The sequence below is a fragment of the Saccoglossus kowalevskii genome, chromosome 21 (genome assembly GCF_978046115.1).
Source record: "Saccoglossus kowalevskii chromosome 21, keSacKowa6.1, whole genome shotgun sequence".
NCBI lineage: Eukaryota > Metazoa > Hemichordata > Enteropneusta > Harrimaniidae > Saccoglossus > Saccoglossus kowalevskii.
In genome coordinates this window covers 7,600,721-7,619,254 of record NC_140661.1, presented here as the reverse complement: position 1 = coordinate 7,619,254, position 18,534 = coordinate 7,600,721, and the positions used below count along the sequence as shown (strand labels likewise).

Sequence of the window (18,534 nt, the reverse complement as noted above, 5' to 3'; positions counted from 1 at the left end):
TCTTGATGAAAATTCGTCATATGATCAAAATATTACTCACTTATCCGAAGCAGAAAATGCAAAAAAAAAAAAAATAATAAGAAACGCGGGACAGCCACTCTGGACAATATGTCCTTAAAGTTGTCTGGGCGAAACTCGCTTGCCGCTACCAATCTCTCGTATAGCTGTGTAAACGTCACATCTCCCTGGTCGACGTCAATTGCGTACTAGTCTACAACAATCCGTCCATTTTTTCTCTGAACTTTTATGCTCACGTGTTTTGGTGGCGTGGTTGCCATGTTGGAATTCCCGGCAAAACGCAATTACGCATGTGCAGAATATCATTTACAACAAAATTTGCACGTTTTGAGGTAGTCCAAAACGAGTTTTACGACAAGCCAGCGCTTTGCGGCAATATGAGTCGGCAAGTTCCGGGCAGAAAACCGATCTGTGAAGACTCGTCGTTGGAGATTTTTTTTGTTTTTTTGTTGAGAACAGGCGAAAACTAATGCGCGCACGGATGTCATCCATAAAATTAAGTCGGTGTGGCCTTAAATGAGGAAGGGTAACGAAGGTGATTGCAAATATGCACATACTGTCTGTTGTTTTTAATTTTAATGGAATTTGGTTTACTCGTACAATTGCTTTATGTCATTTTATATTTTAAATCAAAAAAGTATCTACCAGTATGTACCTTTTTTCACCGATGAGTTGAACTCACGATCTCCCAGATGTCGGGCAGATTAACATTACATGTACACAGATATTAACCACATTGAAATATTTAGATTTATTCATTTCTGCCAGAATATTGTCCGCACACAATTTTGTTCATATATATTGTTGTTTCAAAGTTTTTATTCTAACATTTCCTGCAAGGAAAAGATCGTACCAAGCAGCACCATCTTCGCCAGCCAAGGGCCATTTATTCGGCCGTAGTCTCAACATTAACCCTTGGCAGATTTCACCACGATTTAATGTATGTCGCGCGCCCTCAAACGATTATAAGATTCACTTCGGCTCATTTGCATCACCCAATCAGAACTCACGAAAGAGATCACGTGGAAAGAAACTACACATTTCATGATAAAATTAAAATGGCGGAATCAAATGAACGTGTTTAGCTTTTTTCTCTGAACGAGTTTACTGATCATCAAAAGAAAGCGCTTAGTGCTGTATCTGAGGAAAATGACGTGTTGATTGCAAACACAGTATCTCGACTGTGTTGCCGGGCTGTGTTGCGACGAAACCGAATCGGGCAAGTCAATATGTTATCAGTTTCGACAGTTTTGTCAGTTTACTAAAACACAGTTTAGACATTCCATCGTCCTCATTCACTTGCCCACAAACAATTTTTAACGTTTGAATAAGAAATTTTGGGAACGCCATTGTTTTAATGTTTGATGAGCTCTCCGATCTTCACGTTTATGATACACCTACTCTGATTGGTGGCGCCTGCTCCTTGCCGCGCCCAATCAAATGACTCAATTTAGCTGCTGTGAAATACAGCTTTTCCTAACACGATCACGCACAGGTTCGGGCCGGTTATGAATAACCGGCTTTAGCGAAACTGTGCAATTCAGACGATGAGGCAGCACGTACATCGTTAAGTTTATATCCATTCTGATTTCTTATTTGTAATTTATTATAGGTTCTCAAGGGGCAACGATGTAATAGTTACGCTATGTTTGGTTTAATTAAAGAAGTAACAAACAATCATGACCCCCCAATAAAACGTTTAATTCATATTTTGAACATTCGAATATCGGACTGGAGTGAGCCAAAGTTGTTGTTATTATTCACACTACGGGACTTGAAGTCATGACATCTAACCCTTCCAACAATAGACATTTCATGTTGATTATATTCCGTGTTAACAACAGTAAACATTGATAACTTGTGTATGCAAATGTTCACTTAGGGTGGACTATTATTACACACTTGGAAAGGGGGCTTAAAATAACTGGTAGAATAGCTGTGTAAATTGTATTTTACCTTCATTCATTTACGAGCCAAATTGTTTCCCAGGATGACGCCAGAAATGATGAAATTTGTATTTTACCACTGTTCAAATGTTCCATATTTTGTGCCGCTTCACAGACCACCAACTGCCAGGGGCGAAAACATACTTTTACGAGCGTACGGGCAACCAGCCGTGATACCACCGACACAAAACTACTACCGTCGTTACCGAACATGGAATCATATAGGACAGTGAATAAATAATACATACATGCAATCTATTTACGATTAAATAAACTGTCTTTATTGTGGGAACGCTTCTACAGCAAGCAACATTCAGTGGTACTGGTAGACACTATAACACGAAGAATCTCAGGGGTGAAGCTAATTCCCCCTTTCTCCACCCTGAGATCTCAATGTTAAAGTTGTTTATAGATATCAAATTCGAGGATCCAATGATATGATTGATCCTATCCATGTATTGAAATAACAATGATGGATGGTATTACTTTTCTAACGGCATTCGACCCGTATAAACATATGCATTAACATCAATGTATTGTGATTAAGGCACCAAAAACTCGATCATATTATGTATATAGGCTAATAATGAGTCACCACTATTTAAATGATATTTTAATTGTGTATTTTCAATGCTAGAGCAGATGTACTGTTATTCGAGTTCACTACTTCAACCCACGTGTGCAAACGTGTGTGTACAACCCTCGATGGACTTGTGTCATTTCTGTGTGATGACTCATTCAACATAGGAGTATACCATTAATGTTGCGGGGTTTCAACTAGTAATAACTGAGGGAAAACATAGTTTACCCTTTGAGTTTTTTTTTGATGCACCCCTTACCTCGAATGCGCCTTACCCATATATGATCATACTGTTAAAGAGTCACAGTCATTGCGTCGCGTCGTCTTCGATATGGGTCCCATGCAACGTATACAACGCGTGTAAAATACATTGTACGAGAACCACTACTAGTTAATACAGTTTATTTTTTTTGTTTTTTGTTTACATTTTATTATTTCACACTTCGACAAGTTCATAATGTCATTGCAGATATAATTAGTAAACGCTTTTTGTTGAAAAATTGATGCAACTGTAATGTTAAATAGTAAACCTCGTCACGCCTTTTTAGAATATTTCTATCCCACAATCCTTTGCAAAACCATTATGGAGTTAACATATTTCTTGCCAGCAGTTTAGTTTACTTTTTTATCGAAAGTGTACGACTTTAGTAACCTGTACGGGATTCTTTATGTGGCACAATGGCCTCAATGGCCAGTGTTCTACGCAAGGTTGGCCAAGCCAGCAACATATGTGACACTAAGCTGGCCAATTCAGCACCTTCTATGGCCAGTATGTAAGGTAGTTGCAACAACGCCCTCTATTGATCGTTGAGTGCTAAGGTAGCCAATATCGCACTTACTAAAGTCAGTTATGTACACTACGTTAGTAAAAATGACACCCTCTATTGCTAGTTAAGTGTAGTAAGGTACCAAAGACAGTACCCTCTAGTTACGTGTAGTAAGGTACCAAAGACAGTACCCTCTAGTTACGTGTAGTAAGGTACCAAAGACAGTACCCTCTAGTCACGTGTAGTAAGGTACCAAAGACAGTACCCTCTAGTTACGTGTAGTAAGGTACCAAAGACAGTAATCTCTAGTTACGTGTAGTAAGGTACCAAAGACAGTACCCTCTAGTTACGTGTAGTAAAGTACCAAAGACAGTACCCTCTAGTTACGTGTAGTAAAGTAGAAAAGACAGTACCCTCTAGTTACGTGTAGTAAGGTACCAAAGACAGTACTCTCTAGTTACGTGTAGTAAGGTACCAAAGACAGTACTCTCTAGTTACGTGTAGTAAGGTACCAAAGACAGTACTCTCTAGTTACGTGTAGTAAGGTACCAAAGACAGTACTCTCTAGTTACGTGTAGTAAGGTACCAAAGACAATACCCTCTAGTTACGTGTAGTAAGGTAGAAAAGACAGTACCCTCTAGTTACGTGTAGTAAGGTACCAAAGACAGTACCCTCTAGTTACGTGTAGTAAGGTACCAAAAACAGTACCCTCTAGTTACGTGTAGTAAGGTACCAAAGACAGTACCCTCTAGTTACGTGTAGTAAGGTACCAAAGACAGTACTCTCTAGTTACGTGTAGTAAGGTACCAAAGACAGTACTCTCTAGTTACGTGTAGTAAGGTACCAAAGACAGTACCCTCTAGTTACGTGTAGTAAGGTACCAAAGACAGTACTCTCTAGTTACGTGTAGTAAGGTACCAAAGACAGTACTCTCTAGTTACGTGTAGTAAGGTACCAAAGACAGTACTCTCTAGTTACGTGTAGTAAGGTACCAAAGACAGTACCCTCTAGTTACGTGTAGTAAGGTACCAAAGACAATACCCTCTAATTACGTGTAGTAAGGTAGAAAAGACAGTACCCTCTAGTTACGTGTAGTAAGGTAGAAAAGACAGTACCCTCTAGTTACGTGTAGTAAGGTACCAAAGACAGTACCCTCTAGTTACGTGTAGTAAGGTACCAAAGACAGTACCCTCTAGTTACGTGTAGTAAGGTACCAAAGACAGTACCCTCTAGTTACGTGTAGTAAGGTACCAAAGACAGTACCATCTAGTTACGTGTAGTAAGGTACCAAAGACAGTACCCTCTAGTTACGTGTAGTAAGGTACCAAAGACAGTACCCTCTAGTTACGTGTAGTAAGGTACCAAAGACAATACCCTATATGTCCAGATAATCACGGTTGCGCCACCACGCGGCACAACAAGACATTATTTCCAAAATGTTATGTCATTTTTTCGAATCGTCTTTCTTTTATTAATGAGCCAACATATACAAAAAGGGAATAAAACAATTAGAATTGTTTGTATAACCATTATAAAACTAATAATGTTTATGAACCAAAATTATAAGACAATTTACCTTCCTGTCAATCTAAATGTGTCACATCAGTATGCAGCTAAGGCAATTACTCGTACTTCATTAAATAAATGGCAATAAAACAAAGAGAACATCTCCATATTACACACAATTAATTTATTCAATTAAACAATGGAAGTAACCTTGTACATGGACACCATATTATCAGTGTATTTGTATGTTTCCACTCAGATGCACCGAGGTCACGAGAAGACCCACATGTCGAATACGTTTCGGTAAAACTATATACATATATTGAATCCACGATGCCAATATCATAATAACAAGCAGCAATCATTTAAGAGTGTTAAAAACAAGAAATATATTCTGCAATATTGAACATTGATAGAAGAAACAAAAGCATGAACAAATCTATACTATGTATTAGTACACATGTATAATGGAAATTGTAAACTTTTACAAATGAGAAACAATTGTCTGAATATGTCATAGAGAGAAATAAGCTAACATATACCACAGTCAGTTACACAACTATTACACTGTTTCCATTATGAAACCACAGAACTATCTCATGTTGTAATTATTTACAAACACATCTATCATTTTCACAAGGTGTTCTTAGTATCTACATTAAATATAATTTATATACAAATATTCTTCGAGTATCTAAACGACTACTGATAGTCCAATACATATCTGACTTAAATTCCTTTTCAGATATTTCGATTAAATAAATAAATATATGAAAAACGGTCTAGAACTAGAAAAATTCTTCGGATCCATTAAATAGAATCATTCCAGGTATTTAAACTAGGAGAGATATTTGTTCTTTACGATCGATATAAATGTAAAATAATAATGATAAAAACAAAACAAGAATATAGCTAGCTATATCATTGGCTAGCAGTATGCAACTAGTACGTAAGTGCAAAATGTGATTAAAGCATTTACGAAGCTCAATAATTCAAATATTTTAATATTCTATCTTTAAAACATTATTACAAACTTAATATATTGGGCAAACTCTTTTTGTGGCAGGACGTTATTGTATAGAATATTATAAATGAATTTTGAACGAGTTTATTTAGTTGATCATGTTCTGACTATTAAATTGAGGACCAATGAACCACCATAATGTAGTACAGCATAAGGGCCATTTATATTACTCATAACGTAAATGTCTATACGGATCTTTAAAATTGAGTATATTTTAATACATTAAATGATGTATTTGAACAATACCATTTGGTTCCTGGAAAAAATGATTACTTTCAATCAAAACATTAAACATAAGATCGGAAATCTGCTGCATAGTGTTTTGAATAATTGTCGGACTCCACGTAGCAAACTAGTTGTACAAATCAGTGTTGTGAGTTGGTGAGTCCGTAGACGGGTGATTGTTTGAACGAACAGTTGTATGTATACTATTAGTGTCATGAGCAAAAAAAAGGTAATTTTTATGAGACATTCTTTTCTTTTTAAAATTATATTGTTAAATAATTACAAAGCGTTAATTATTAAGGATTGTGACCTTTGACTGACCATGGAAGGTACTAATGGACTGGCCCAGCAGCAGAGTCCCTATTCGTGTACCCTGAAACTTTAAATGGACTCAAGTTCTATATTCAATTTATAACAATTTCGTAAATACTAAATACACTGTAAACACAATAAAGCATTGTTTTGTTGAACAATTAGTAAAAAAAAGAATACAATTAAACATTTTTCATTGAAAACTCATTAGAATGAGAAACACAATAAAGGATTGTTACATTCACACTTAAAACAAGGAATACAATGACGCATTGTGTAATCATGATAAGTAACACAATAAAGCATTGATTCACTAAACATTTGTTAGATTCATAGACACGCTAAATTGGAGAAATTGTGAAATAAATTGCATATGCTATTTGATTTAAATGATTATTTGTTTCAAGTTCTGATTCACTAATTTGGATAACATAATACACAGTTCGTACAAAACTTTTTTTGCTTTGTTTTTGTCTGGAGACATGGTAATGGTAATAATCATTTCCTATCATAAACATGCAAGTTTTAGTATACACCTGTCTCAACTTTGGAAATCCGATTATAGATAGTTGTGTCCAGCAAACGTTACTGACAAGTGGCCCATCCTGCTGTGAGTCTCTGGGTTCACACCCACCATTCACAAGTAAACTGAGTTTCTCAGAGAGCATCTTGCTCGTTGATATAACGGTATGATTCAGATCCTGGATGTATATAGTATGATTTATACTTCAGCTTCCAAAGAGAAACCATTTGAATGTGACTCATTTTGATGTATAATCGATGTGCGTACTATTTTCCAAACATCATTACTCGGGGTATATATCCATTTTCCCCACGATTTTCTAAATTTTAAATTCGCAATACAAGACGATTATTTTACCGATAATTACGACACCGTTTTTGTCTACATCCTATGAGATATTGCCATAAACCGAATTCCTTCCCTTATGGCTCACAGAGGAAATAATTTTAGTGTTCTCAATTTGCAATAAATTAAACTGGACAGCTGGTGTAATCTGCTGGCACACGCGAGACTGAATAATAGTGTATTTTGTCTAGGCCCATTATTAATTAGGACACATCTGTCTATCCGCACCGTCGTCGTAGACAGCATTTCTGTCTATGTCTCTCGTGGGATATTATTTAAACTGACATTTATTTACGGTTGGATTTTTAAATTTAAAATTAAAAGTTGTGAATAATGGATATTACTGAGTTGTAACTGTCAATGGTCTAATGTTCGACGATGTGAAAACTAATGAACCGTTACGTCATCATAATACATTAATATTAGTGTCAAATCATATATTGTATGATACAGTGATGCGTAGGATGCGTACTACAGGTCAGTGAAAAGTGTAAATAAACACAATCGTGTTTGTATATTAGGTAAGACCAACTGTGACAAGTAAAAGTTCTACGCTCTAGTCTTCTTCAAAGTGTTAAGACCGATAAACTAATTAACATCTAAACAATATATTCAATTGCAAGTAGTTAGTTCAGATTGCAAGTAGTTAGTGCAGATTGCAAATAGTTAGTGCAGATTGATATTAGTTTAGTGCAAATTGCAGTTTTGACGAACGCTGTCCTCAATTCGCGCGCATAAAATCCAGTCTAGGTGGTGCGCTTACGGGTTGTTCACCGCTAGGGCCAGCAATGTTTCGCCAAATTTCATTCAAAACTGCTACAAATCCGGGATAAAACCTACCCCTTTGTCAAAATGATAAATTTTGTGTCATATACAATTACCAACAACTAGCACGATTACCACTGTCACGGAAATTGCAAAGTATTCGTTGTCATAGTTTTGTTCAAATAAATTAACAACAACTTTCCTGGAAGCCATTTTGTTTTTTTTGTTTTTAAATATGAACTCTGTACGTACGTGCTTTTTGAATCGAATAACATACTTAATAATAGTAAAACAAATCAGTTATGTAATTCAGTTATGATGTTAAATATGTCTACTTGTTGCTCATATAACTACCCATCTTTTCCTGGAAAGTTATAACCGCAACAATCTACAATTGGATATAAGCAAAACATCGAATGCAAGACTATACCATTATTGTACGAGATCTCGTATAGACCGTCGTACTTCTTCATGTTTTGCGCACGAGCGCGTTCGCATTGACTGCTGGGCAAAAACCTCTTGTTCGCACCCGAAGATAAAATAACAGTGCTGCTGTTCACGAATGTTCAGGTTTTTGAAATTTATATATATGTATTCCTTTTAATGTTACAACTTGTACGCAACGCTGTCACAACAGCTTATGAGCTAGTTCTAGTTCTGATCAGTGAACGACATTTCTTATCGCGTATTCGTGTGGTGATTGGCAAAAATGTAAACATATGACGTCACAGTGCTTCGACGGCCTATAAATACGAACTTTGGTACTGTTAACGCACGAACTCGTATTCTCATATAACTGTGTTATCTTAATGTTGTGTAGGAACTATTTTTTATAAGAGGTATACTGCTTTTGTGAACATGGTATGTTACTGTACCATTTATTTATGTATTGTACGTTCATTAGTAGCAGTATTCGTTGACGAATAAACGTTTTTGAATGCAGTTTGTTTTGAAAAGACATCTCGCGCATGCATTCTGCTAGACCGTCGTGTTCATGAACATACGGGTTCTTGGACGTTCTGGTAGAGATAAAGGAGCATGAACTTCTCGGTCATCAAGTCGCTGTTTCTTGGTTCTATTTCGACTGGATTTCCGTCGACCAGCACGCTTACAACAGTGAACACACTCGTCTAGTAAATACTCGACAATCTGTAACAGCGTGAGGAAGCTAGCACCAAGGAAGAGTCCCATATTGCCTCCAATAATACCTGTAAGGTATGTTAGTGTATTACACATCCGAAGCTTTGAAACATTGTAGGGAAGATCAAAGAAAGGTTACCTATGCACCCACCGATATATACCGCTCGATAGGTCAGTTTATAGAATATTTGACAATGTTTGACCTGTCAACATATTGACTCAAATAACATCATTAAAGGGTAGTGGTAGTCATGCAGCGCGTGTTCGATTTCATGTAATTAAACAATGTTTTTACACGCGCTGTGTACTAGTGTATTTGTATGGTTCCCATATCGAACAGGACGCGGCGCGACGACCACCGCCCTTTAAGTATGTTAGACATCTGCTGACATGTAACAAAGTCAACGTCGAAAATTTTACTTACCGAGTAGATCAATTATAGTAGTTTCTGGAAGCTGGTCCACTGTCTCAAAATTCAATTCTTCAAAAAACATTGTGAGAGCTAAGACGTTTTCCCTGTTAACAAAAACAACAATTTCACGATGGTTCAAATTAGTCGACACGTACAAACATTCATTTATTAATCTGCTTAAATTAAAATGATATTGAAAAGATATTTTACATTTTTTGTTAAAATATAGAATTCATATACAGATAGAGAAATTACTTTCTAACTCCATGTGGAGCAGATATTTGAGAGATATGCTTACTTCTTTTGATGCACCGTGTATTTACTGTGATCCATAACTACGGTCTATTGCTAATTCACTTTTAATTTATTGTAACAAATACACAACTAAGGCGTGTTTCTCAGATGTGAGTTTGGACTGGTTATTATTTCAGAATTCTCCATTTCTAAATTCAGAAAGTTCAAAACAACTCGTTTCGATAAATAAGCATTTTCTCGCCGAAACAATGTAATAATCTGTGAGCAGTTGATTCATGGTATCACGTGGTCACAGATCTATATCGAATGAGTGATATTGGAACAGAAATATACATATGTGATCCTGATCTATAATTTTCTCTCAGTGACGTCACACGGCTACTCTATGGAACATGTACGTGAATGTTCAAAGAGCAGAAAACATATTCCATACGCATTGCAACAACCACATACAAGACAAACAATGCCTTAAAGATCTGGCTGATTTAATTATTCGTGTTGGTAAACCTATATATACCAGAAAATTAATTTATAACAGCCCGGAAGATTGTCTAGAAAAATCGGTAAATTGTAATTATCATGTAAATAATTCCCAGGAGAAAACAATAATTTCAAACTGGCTGCAAATCGATTAAACCAAAACATGTGATCTTGTGTTTAACAAATTGAAACCATTTCCCCATTTATCTCCAATTTGATAAGAGTAAACAGGTGCATTGGCGTTCTCACTTTATGACCAAGTTTTAATTTTACGACCTCATCTAGCTTAAATGAGACAGCATTGTGTATGATGTATATGACCGTTGGTTGTGTATTTTATGATGGTAGGTGCAAATAAATCATGTTTTCCGATGTTGTTTTTTTTTGCAGTGGCACCAGAGGACGCATGGTAGTTGGAATTCATTGGTCGAATCATTCTCTGACCTAGGATATATCACAACTAGGGTCGTTTTTCCATCTATTCGATTCGTTGCTGAAATTATCACATGGTTCTTCCAATAACAGAACATATCACCTAGATTAAAGGGCGGTGGTCGTCACGCAGCGCGTCTTCGAATTTCATGTAAACAAACAATGTATTTTACTCGCGTTGTGTACGTCGTTATGAGTCCCATATCGAACGGGACGCGGCGCGACGACCACCGCCGTTTAAGTCGCATTCTCTGTCCAAAACAGAGCTGCTGGTCCCAAGACCAACCTCTTATATTTCGCCACGCTAACACGCATACATAATAAGCATAAATTCATTAACATAAACCCTGATCACTAATGTTACATTGGTAAATCAGATTGTTTATAAGATTTAACCAATCATAAACACTTTCGTTAGTATAAAGCATGTTGTTAATCTGTATAATCGCAGCGCGTGTTCGAATTTAACATAAACAATGTATTTTACTTGCGTTGTACGCGTTCCATATCGAACAGGACGCGGCGCGACGCCCACGCCCTTTATTATGATCTTGTCACAGCAAAAGGGATACATTGTGATCGAAAATGTGATAGTGATAGGCAGCGCATTTGCCTGCAATGACGAGGTTGTTGCTCTGATTGCCAGTTCGAATCACGAATATAATTTAGGTATATGTGCGTTTTCTTCTGCATGTTAAATTATTGATATGCGCAATATTCATTCAGTTTATAAGATTTTTTTTTAAACACAGTTTTCAGATTTCACATTTTTTTTTAAATCACCCATGAAAGCCCCTCATGTTTAATACATATACTTAAAACACTGATTTTTGTCCTGAAGTGACAAGCAAATTCCTCAGTGATTTCACCGGGCCCCAGTGATTTGTTGTTTTCAGATTATTAAGTGCCGAGGCGTCAGATCGCTATCGTATAGAAGGAGGGTTTAATCGAAACACTCTTTCGTTCACTTAAGCGGTTATGTCCAATACACACTGCTTGAATGCGAAATAGTTCTACGATAATTAGCTTCACAAACACTGTGCAATAAATTATTATTATTTCATCAAGATTGAACAAACATTTTGTACATGCTTTTTTGCTTCATTTAATTTATCGTCTAAATTTTAATATTTCATTACTCAATCTTGATTTTATTTAAGTTATAGTCGTTTTTTTCTATTTTCGAATTTATTTTGTAGGTAGCGATTCATGACATAATGGACTTTTTTAGTTTTTAATGTGTTACGCTGTTTGTTTAGATAGAATCGTGTTTCATACATTAATATAAAAGAGACTAGTTATTATATCCAACTAACCGGTACAAGGAATTGTCATAATTTTTTATATCTATTAGAAGAATATATATGAAGAATATTTACGTTTTTTGGAGTTAATATCCGATATATAATATTCGTGCTAATATTAAGTGTATCGTGTCAATTCGTGGTTCACATTTTTAGTGATTTTACATCTACTGCGCTAACCTCAATGAAAATTTGTGATGTTTTTTTTTATATCTCAGAATGCTACACAAGACTAAAGAGTCGTTGATGCTTGGATACGTAGAGATAGTATATCCCGACCATTAATCTTCGAACAAAAGTTACTCATGTCAAGAATTCGTAATGCCAGAATCAGAAGTCAGAGTCAGAAACGTGTTCATTGTCACGTGACACGTTGTATATGTCAGTGCCAGGTTCCTCAAGCTTTTTTGGCCAGAAATTCCCGAAACATTCTAGAGTGGAGATACATACCCACTCGTGGGTCATTAAACATAGATCATATGAGAAGATGCCCAAAGCAAACGACTGACAACACTCGACAAAAACAATCCATAAGACAAAAACAAAATAAAAAACGGACAAAGCACCACGCTACATAGTCAAATCAATAAGAGAAATAAATATGATCTTGTAGATGCACTAAGGGATGCCAGGTGCTTGAAAAAGAGGGAAATAATTTTAGAATAGAGCATTTTGTTTTCTGAAGCATTCTATGACCGAAACATTTCTGGCATTGTGACCCAGTTATAGCTATTCAAAACAACTACCTGTTTAATTTAGAAGATACGTTATTATTTTTAAAAACTTACCTTATGTGTTCAAGTGTGTAGTTGGACATCGCTTTGTTTGATCTTCTAATGTCCTTTTTCAGAAGGGCAGTGGACATTGTAAATGAATAAACCTCACTTTCACAAGGCGTGTGGCATGTATGTTTACATTCAAATGGCAGATACCCTTCGATATATTCATCTGAATTAAATTAAAAGACAATCATTGAGTTTTATTTCAAACATTATTCACAGTTATATGTTTTATGAAAACACACATTTTTACTAATGAACGTCCCAAAGCAATGTATCTATGGAGACGTTTAGATCTAGTAATTTGTGGTATAGCATTATTTCGTCGAGCAATAAATAAGACACGTTTTCTCATGTACAGACCGATCTGGGCATCACAAAAACAAAATGCATGAAAGTGAACACGTGACAAGTAGAAAGACTAGGTCAGGTCAGCAGCTGTTTCAGATACAGTACGTTTTCCATTACAGATACCACAGAATGGAAGATTGAATATCACGGGATGATTAAACGATGTTCTCACAGATTCTCATATTATAATGGCTATTGTATGTACAATATATGATTTGTAAAGTTTTGTCCCGTCTTTTTGATTGCCTCGATGTAGTCTGGTTATTATCCTCTGCCATTTTGTGATGTGATGCCTATATATTTGAACTAGCACCGAACGAGGATAAAACAAAATGGCGGATTTGATGACGAAGGCGGACAAACACGAACACCACAATGATTTAAAATATATTCACACCATCTACAGCTGATATCGCAAATAATGTAATTATGTGCTATGAATACGGAACTAGATTCGTGATTTTCTTACAATATGCCATAATCGCAAATGGACGCCAAAATCGAGAAGAGAACGAGAGAAATAAGTGATTTATTGTTATTATTAAAATAATGCTCCATTCTCCCCCAGTACAACATGTCCGCTTCCCCCTGGTCTACAGGAACAGAAGCACGAAACATGTCGCCTCGTTCTCTCGCTCTCATAGATATCTTAGCGGCCATTTGCTTCCACGATCTTTTGTGGAGTGGAAATTCATACATACCCAGTGTTTTATGCGCACAATTATGCACACGTTCCGCGGTGCATACTTGGTAGTCACCGGGCTGTTCCACCAACCGACATCCACAGTGTTTCAGCAGCAACTCCGTTTCGCATTCGATCCGACATGCTGACATGGAGTAGTGATCATAGTGCTCAGTTGGTAAAACAACCGGTTCACAATCACCATAAGGCTGCGAGAGTCTTGTTATCTGTACAATGAGATAAATTGTGTGTGATTTGTATTGCTAATTAAAAATCACTACTCATACTAGTGTATAGGTAGTGGTAGTGTAGTGGTAGTTTCGCCGCTGTGTCGAGATCTGCACTATAAAAAGAATCTGATTCATATTTTAGAAGCAACCAGTAGATGGGCCTACAATAAAACTGTAGATGAACCAAGTTCCTACGCAACATTAGCAGTTTTTAACCCAAAATGAAGGAATCATAAACATGGGTTTGGAGTGAGAACCACCGATACATAAAACTGAATCAGATCGTAAAAACACCCACATCACTCGGGAAGTCAAAAATATCCAATATTACCCATATACTCATAAGAAACAAATATACAACTTCCAAGACATATGTTGTAAATTACGTTTACCCAAATATCACTATAGGAATTTACTTAAAAATAAAACCAGGGACATTATCATAAATAAACAATTGTAAAACAATTTGAAAGAAGAAGATGATGGAAGGACAGTCAATACTATGAAAAGATACTTTCTCTCTTTGACACCAGGGCTATGTGCTGAGAGTATGATATATTTACCTTTTTGCGTGTTAAGGACATAAAATAATGGCTGCCAGCTCCTAAAGCAAATCCCAACTCTTTAACGTACGGGGGCTCTTGCCTCGAATGTATCATCAGTTTTAATCCAACGTTGATGGCTGAATCTTCTAAGTCAATTGTTGGCATATGCTCATGTGTATTAACATTAATAATAAGTCTCAAGCCATTATCTGGGGGGAAATAAAAAGCAATTACTGAGAACTATGAATAATAATAATAATAATAATAATAATAATAATAATAATAATAATAATACGTCAACACTTTATGTTTTGTGTTAGTTTCCCTGAATGATTCGAATTCAAGTTATCACCAACTTGTCACTGCAAAACAAATGCATTCATATATACATTTTCACCATCAATTCGTTTTTCCTCTTTGAAGATAGTTTCCTCATTTTCCGACATGTATATCATAAACTGATATATACAAATGAAGGTATACATTGTATTTAACCGTGCTGTTTCTTCCAGACTACCATGCGTTAACGTTTATTTACACTGAAAAAAGTTAATATACATTATGGTATTTGCAAAACAATGTTTTACCTGTGCCAGCTCTCTTCGAATGGTAATGATCAGTATCTGGATGGTACTTATTGAAAGCATAACAGCTACCATAATGCGTAAATACATGAGAGATGGCCTCCTCTTCGCATTCTCTACCATTCCATTGACACTAGTTGAACGTGTGAAAAAAAATGTTATTTAAATATATATATTGGTTTTCTCAACAACAAAAGTGTTCACATTCATACAATCCATTATATAGGCAATATGGAACTATCAAAATAACAAAGAACCCATGTCAGGTGTGAACCGCTTAATTAAAATGTCGCACTGTCACACTAATCAACGTACAACACACGACATGTATTTTGTTGTAGCGATACCTCTTGGTAATTGCCACATTGCGAAATTGATTTTCTTGCCAAGAGTGGCGCCAAGCGTCTTCCTGAATATATCTTAGTGGGGATTATGGATGACATAAGTGATAAATTACGCGATCTGTTTTCGGTAATTTTTCTCATCTGTCAGGGGCGCTTCGACATATGGTTAATTGCCCTTCCCTTTATCAAAACTACTCAAAATGTTATTGTGCAATGCGACATTACGTCACAGCAGATTGTATCTTTCGATGGGAAGATTAGATCGCATATTTTTTAATGCGGCATTCATATGCCAGAAAATAACTTCGCATCTCTGACTTTACCGGAAACGTGTACTTTCGGAATTTCTTCTGATTTATTTATCGGTATAAATACAAATAAAAACAAAATCAGATGAGCCGCTAATTTTAAAAAAGTGAGGTGAATTTATTGTTAAAAGACAATATTTTACTATGTTTTTTTTCAACCATTCGCAGTATCTATCAGTATTTATGTGATCAATAGGTCCCGATAGTATCCCAGCTGGATCCTGTCATGTTTTTTAAAACATGAAACATGGTTGTGTAAAAATGCACTGTATGGACAGTTAGAATTTTCACTTAAAGTAGTGGGGCATGTCAACAGTACCAATTGAACATTGGAAATACTTACTGCAAATAACAATATTACACTGAACAATAAAACACACTTAAATTATACAGAATTACAGATTGTCAATATTGTATGGGCTAAATTGTACGCATATGACAAAGTACGTGAGCAGTAAATCTGTCAAAAAGACCCTTATTCTACTTTAGCTTGTCGTGGAAACGAAATATCATGATAAAGATCCAGTCCGTTGAGATATGCTAAGACTACTTCAATTACAGCATTACAAAGTTATGCTAAATTTATGTATATATTTTTTATATGTTAATGAATACAAACTTGCATATTTTTTCCAAATTACTTGCACTGCACTACTCTCCCTATCTACCGAACTCTCGCTGTGTTATAGTTAATCATTGAGAAAATGATGTTGCCAAATTATGTAGAACTTGTTTAACCGCTCACAAATCCCATATATGATATACATCATGATTTTTAGGATCTATGCAAAAACTTAGTCTCAGAAATAGAAATGTCAAAACTCGAGAAGAAAATGATTACTCAAAGTACAGGAATTGTTTAGAGGTGAGAATGTCATGAAAACAGTCCCCCGGAAAATAAATAGCTTTTTAACATGTCTTTGAATCATGCCTTGAGCAAACGTCACACATTTCGTATTCATACCCAGAGAGCCCCCTCCCCCCATTGAGAACATGGATATGAATACAGCAAGGTCCAGCACGTCATTTTGACTATACAGTTTCTACGTGACAAATTGCTAACAGAATTGTTAATCAATTAGTCTGTGAATTTGATTAGATGAATTGGTGCATGTGTTTAAGTGAAAGCATCAATAATACTCCTGAATGGGAATATATGTTTGATTAAGTGGATACATGAGTCAATATCTTAATCAAGAAAAGAAAGACGTGTTATGAAATGAGGGGGATCAATGCATTTGATATACTAATCCTCAGAGATTAACTCTACAGAAACGCTTCGAGGATTTTTGTTATAATTGTTATCTGGATTTTTGATCAATTAAATCTGGCTCAAATATGATAATGTATAGCCTTATCAAAGATATGCGCAACAAATATGCACCAGTACTAGTGTATATTCTTTTTTATTGTACACCACGGTTTGACATCTATGTACTAGCCAATGCTCTTGTGAACACCTTTTTGTATATAGGTGGAAAAAAAATGTGCTAATTTATGTAGTTATATGTGGTTAATTCACTATATTCTCAGTGTTATTATTCTGCATCACCTTCAACGTTAAAACGGAGGGGTCCTCACCTACGCACACACGGGAATTGAGTCCCAAGCGACGATAAAAACGCACGCATAAGATCACGATTTCTTTGTTTCAGGTTCCTCGTGTAAAGGTATGTTCATATGCAAATAATTTTCTACGTAAAAACTACGAATGCGGTAGAATTTTATTATCGGTTGGCCAAATGTTAATGTCAAGGAATTGTTTGCCTCGACAGTTTGATCCCCCCTCCAGTTTGTAGGAAACTGAAATACACTTCATTCAGTTCCAGGTCATATTCGAAATGGCTTCCCCATATAGTAAATATCGGTAAATTAATCGCATTTATTTTTTTGTTATTTGTACGCCAGCCATTTGTACGCCAAGAAGTCATTAAATACAGATATATGATATTGTTTATGTAAAAGAAGATAAATATTAATAAACCTTAAAACAAATATTATCTCAATTTAGCTACACTAATTAATTGGAGTAGATTGCATAGTAACTAATTCCATTCATTTACGTCATTGCTTATAAATATGTCGGTATACGTATTTAGTTCTGAATATTCAATGGAATACGTATATTAAAAATCATCTTTTTGACAACTATACTAATTTTTCCAGTTTATTACAGAAAATCATTTTTCCGTCCCATCAGAAATAAATAAATAAATAATATTACGCATAACAAATTACATGGTAATACAAACAGCACGTATCACATGTATAAGACTATTAGACACTGTACCGTGTATAGACACTAGTTCGTCTCACATTTCACGGAATATAAATACGTTGTTCGGTTGTTGTCATTGAAATGCGACTAATGTTGGCATTTAAAGATATTAAAAAAAATGAATAATGTCATTGAACAATTCAGCTGTGTACACAATCGTTACATACAATATGATATTGTTAAACTATGTCAAAACTCATATATGTTCGAAATATACACGGACGGCGACGTCAGTACAGCTCTACTGTAAACATTTTGACTATTAATAGCCAGTAAAATAAATCAGTTCTTGACAAAGCGCTAAGTCGACTTATAGATCGCTTTGCACTTCAAGAATATTAGGGGTATGGGATATACTGTTTATGATGTAGTTGGAAACAACTAATGACACTTTTTAC

General features: G+C 35.6%; 1 protein-coding gene across 1 annotated transcript in view; it reads right to left on the bottom strand.

The window, feature by feature from the left end:
- Nucleotides 1–8,990: 8,990 nt before the first annotated feature.
- The window catches only part of LOC102804383 (acid-sensing ion channel 1-like), a 78,843-nt gene continuing 69,299 nt past the window's right edge, over nucleotides 8,991–18,534 (bottom strand). The window contains exons 3-8 of the mRNA XM_085495430.1: nucleotides 15,210–15,339; nucleotides 14,641–14,831; nucleotides 13,867–14,074; nucleotides 12,824–12,983; nucleotides 9,577–9,668; nucleotides 8,991–9,220 (exon numbers count right to left, since the gene is read on the bottom strand). Coding sequence (XP_085351556.1) covers nucleotides 8,991–9,220; nucleotides 9,577–9,668; nucleotides 12,824–12,983; nucleotides 13,867–14,074; nucleotides 14,641–14,831; nucleotides 15,210–15,339 — 1,011 coding nt within the window. The remainder of the gene's footprint in view (nucleotides 9,221–9,576; nucleotides 9,669–12,823; nucleotides 12,984–13,866; nucleotides 14,075–14,640; nucleotides 14,832–15,209; nucleotides 15,340–18,534) is intronic.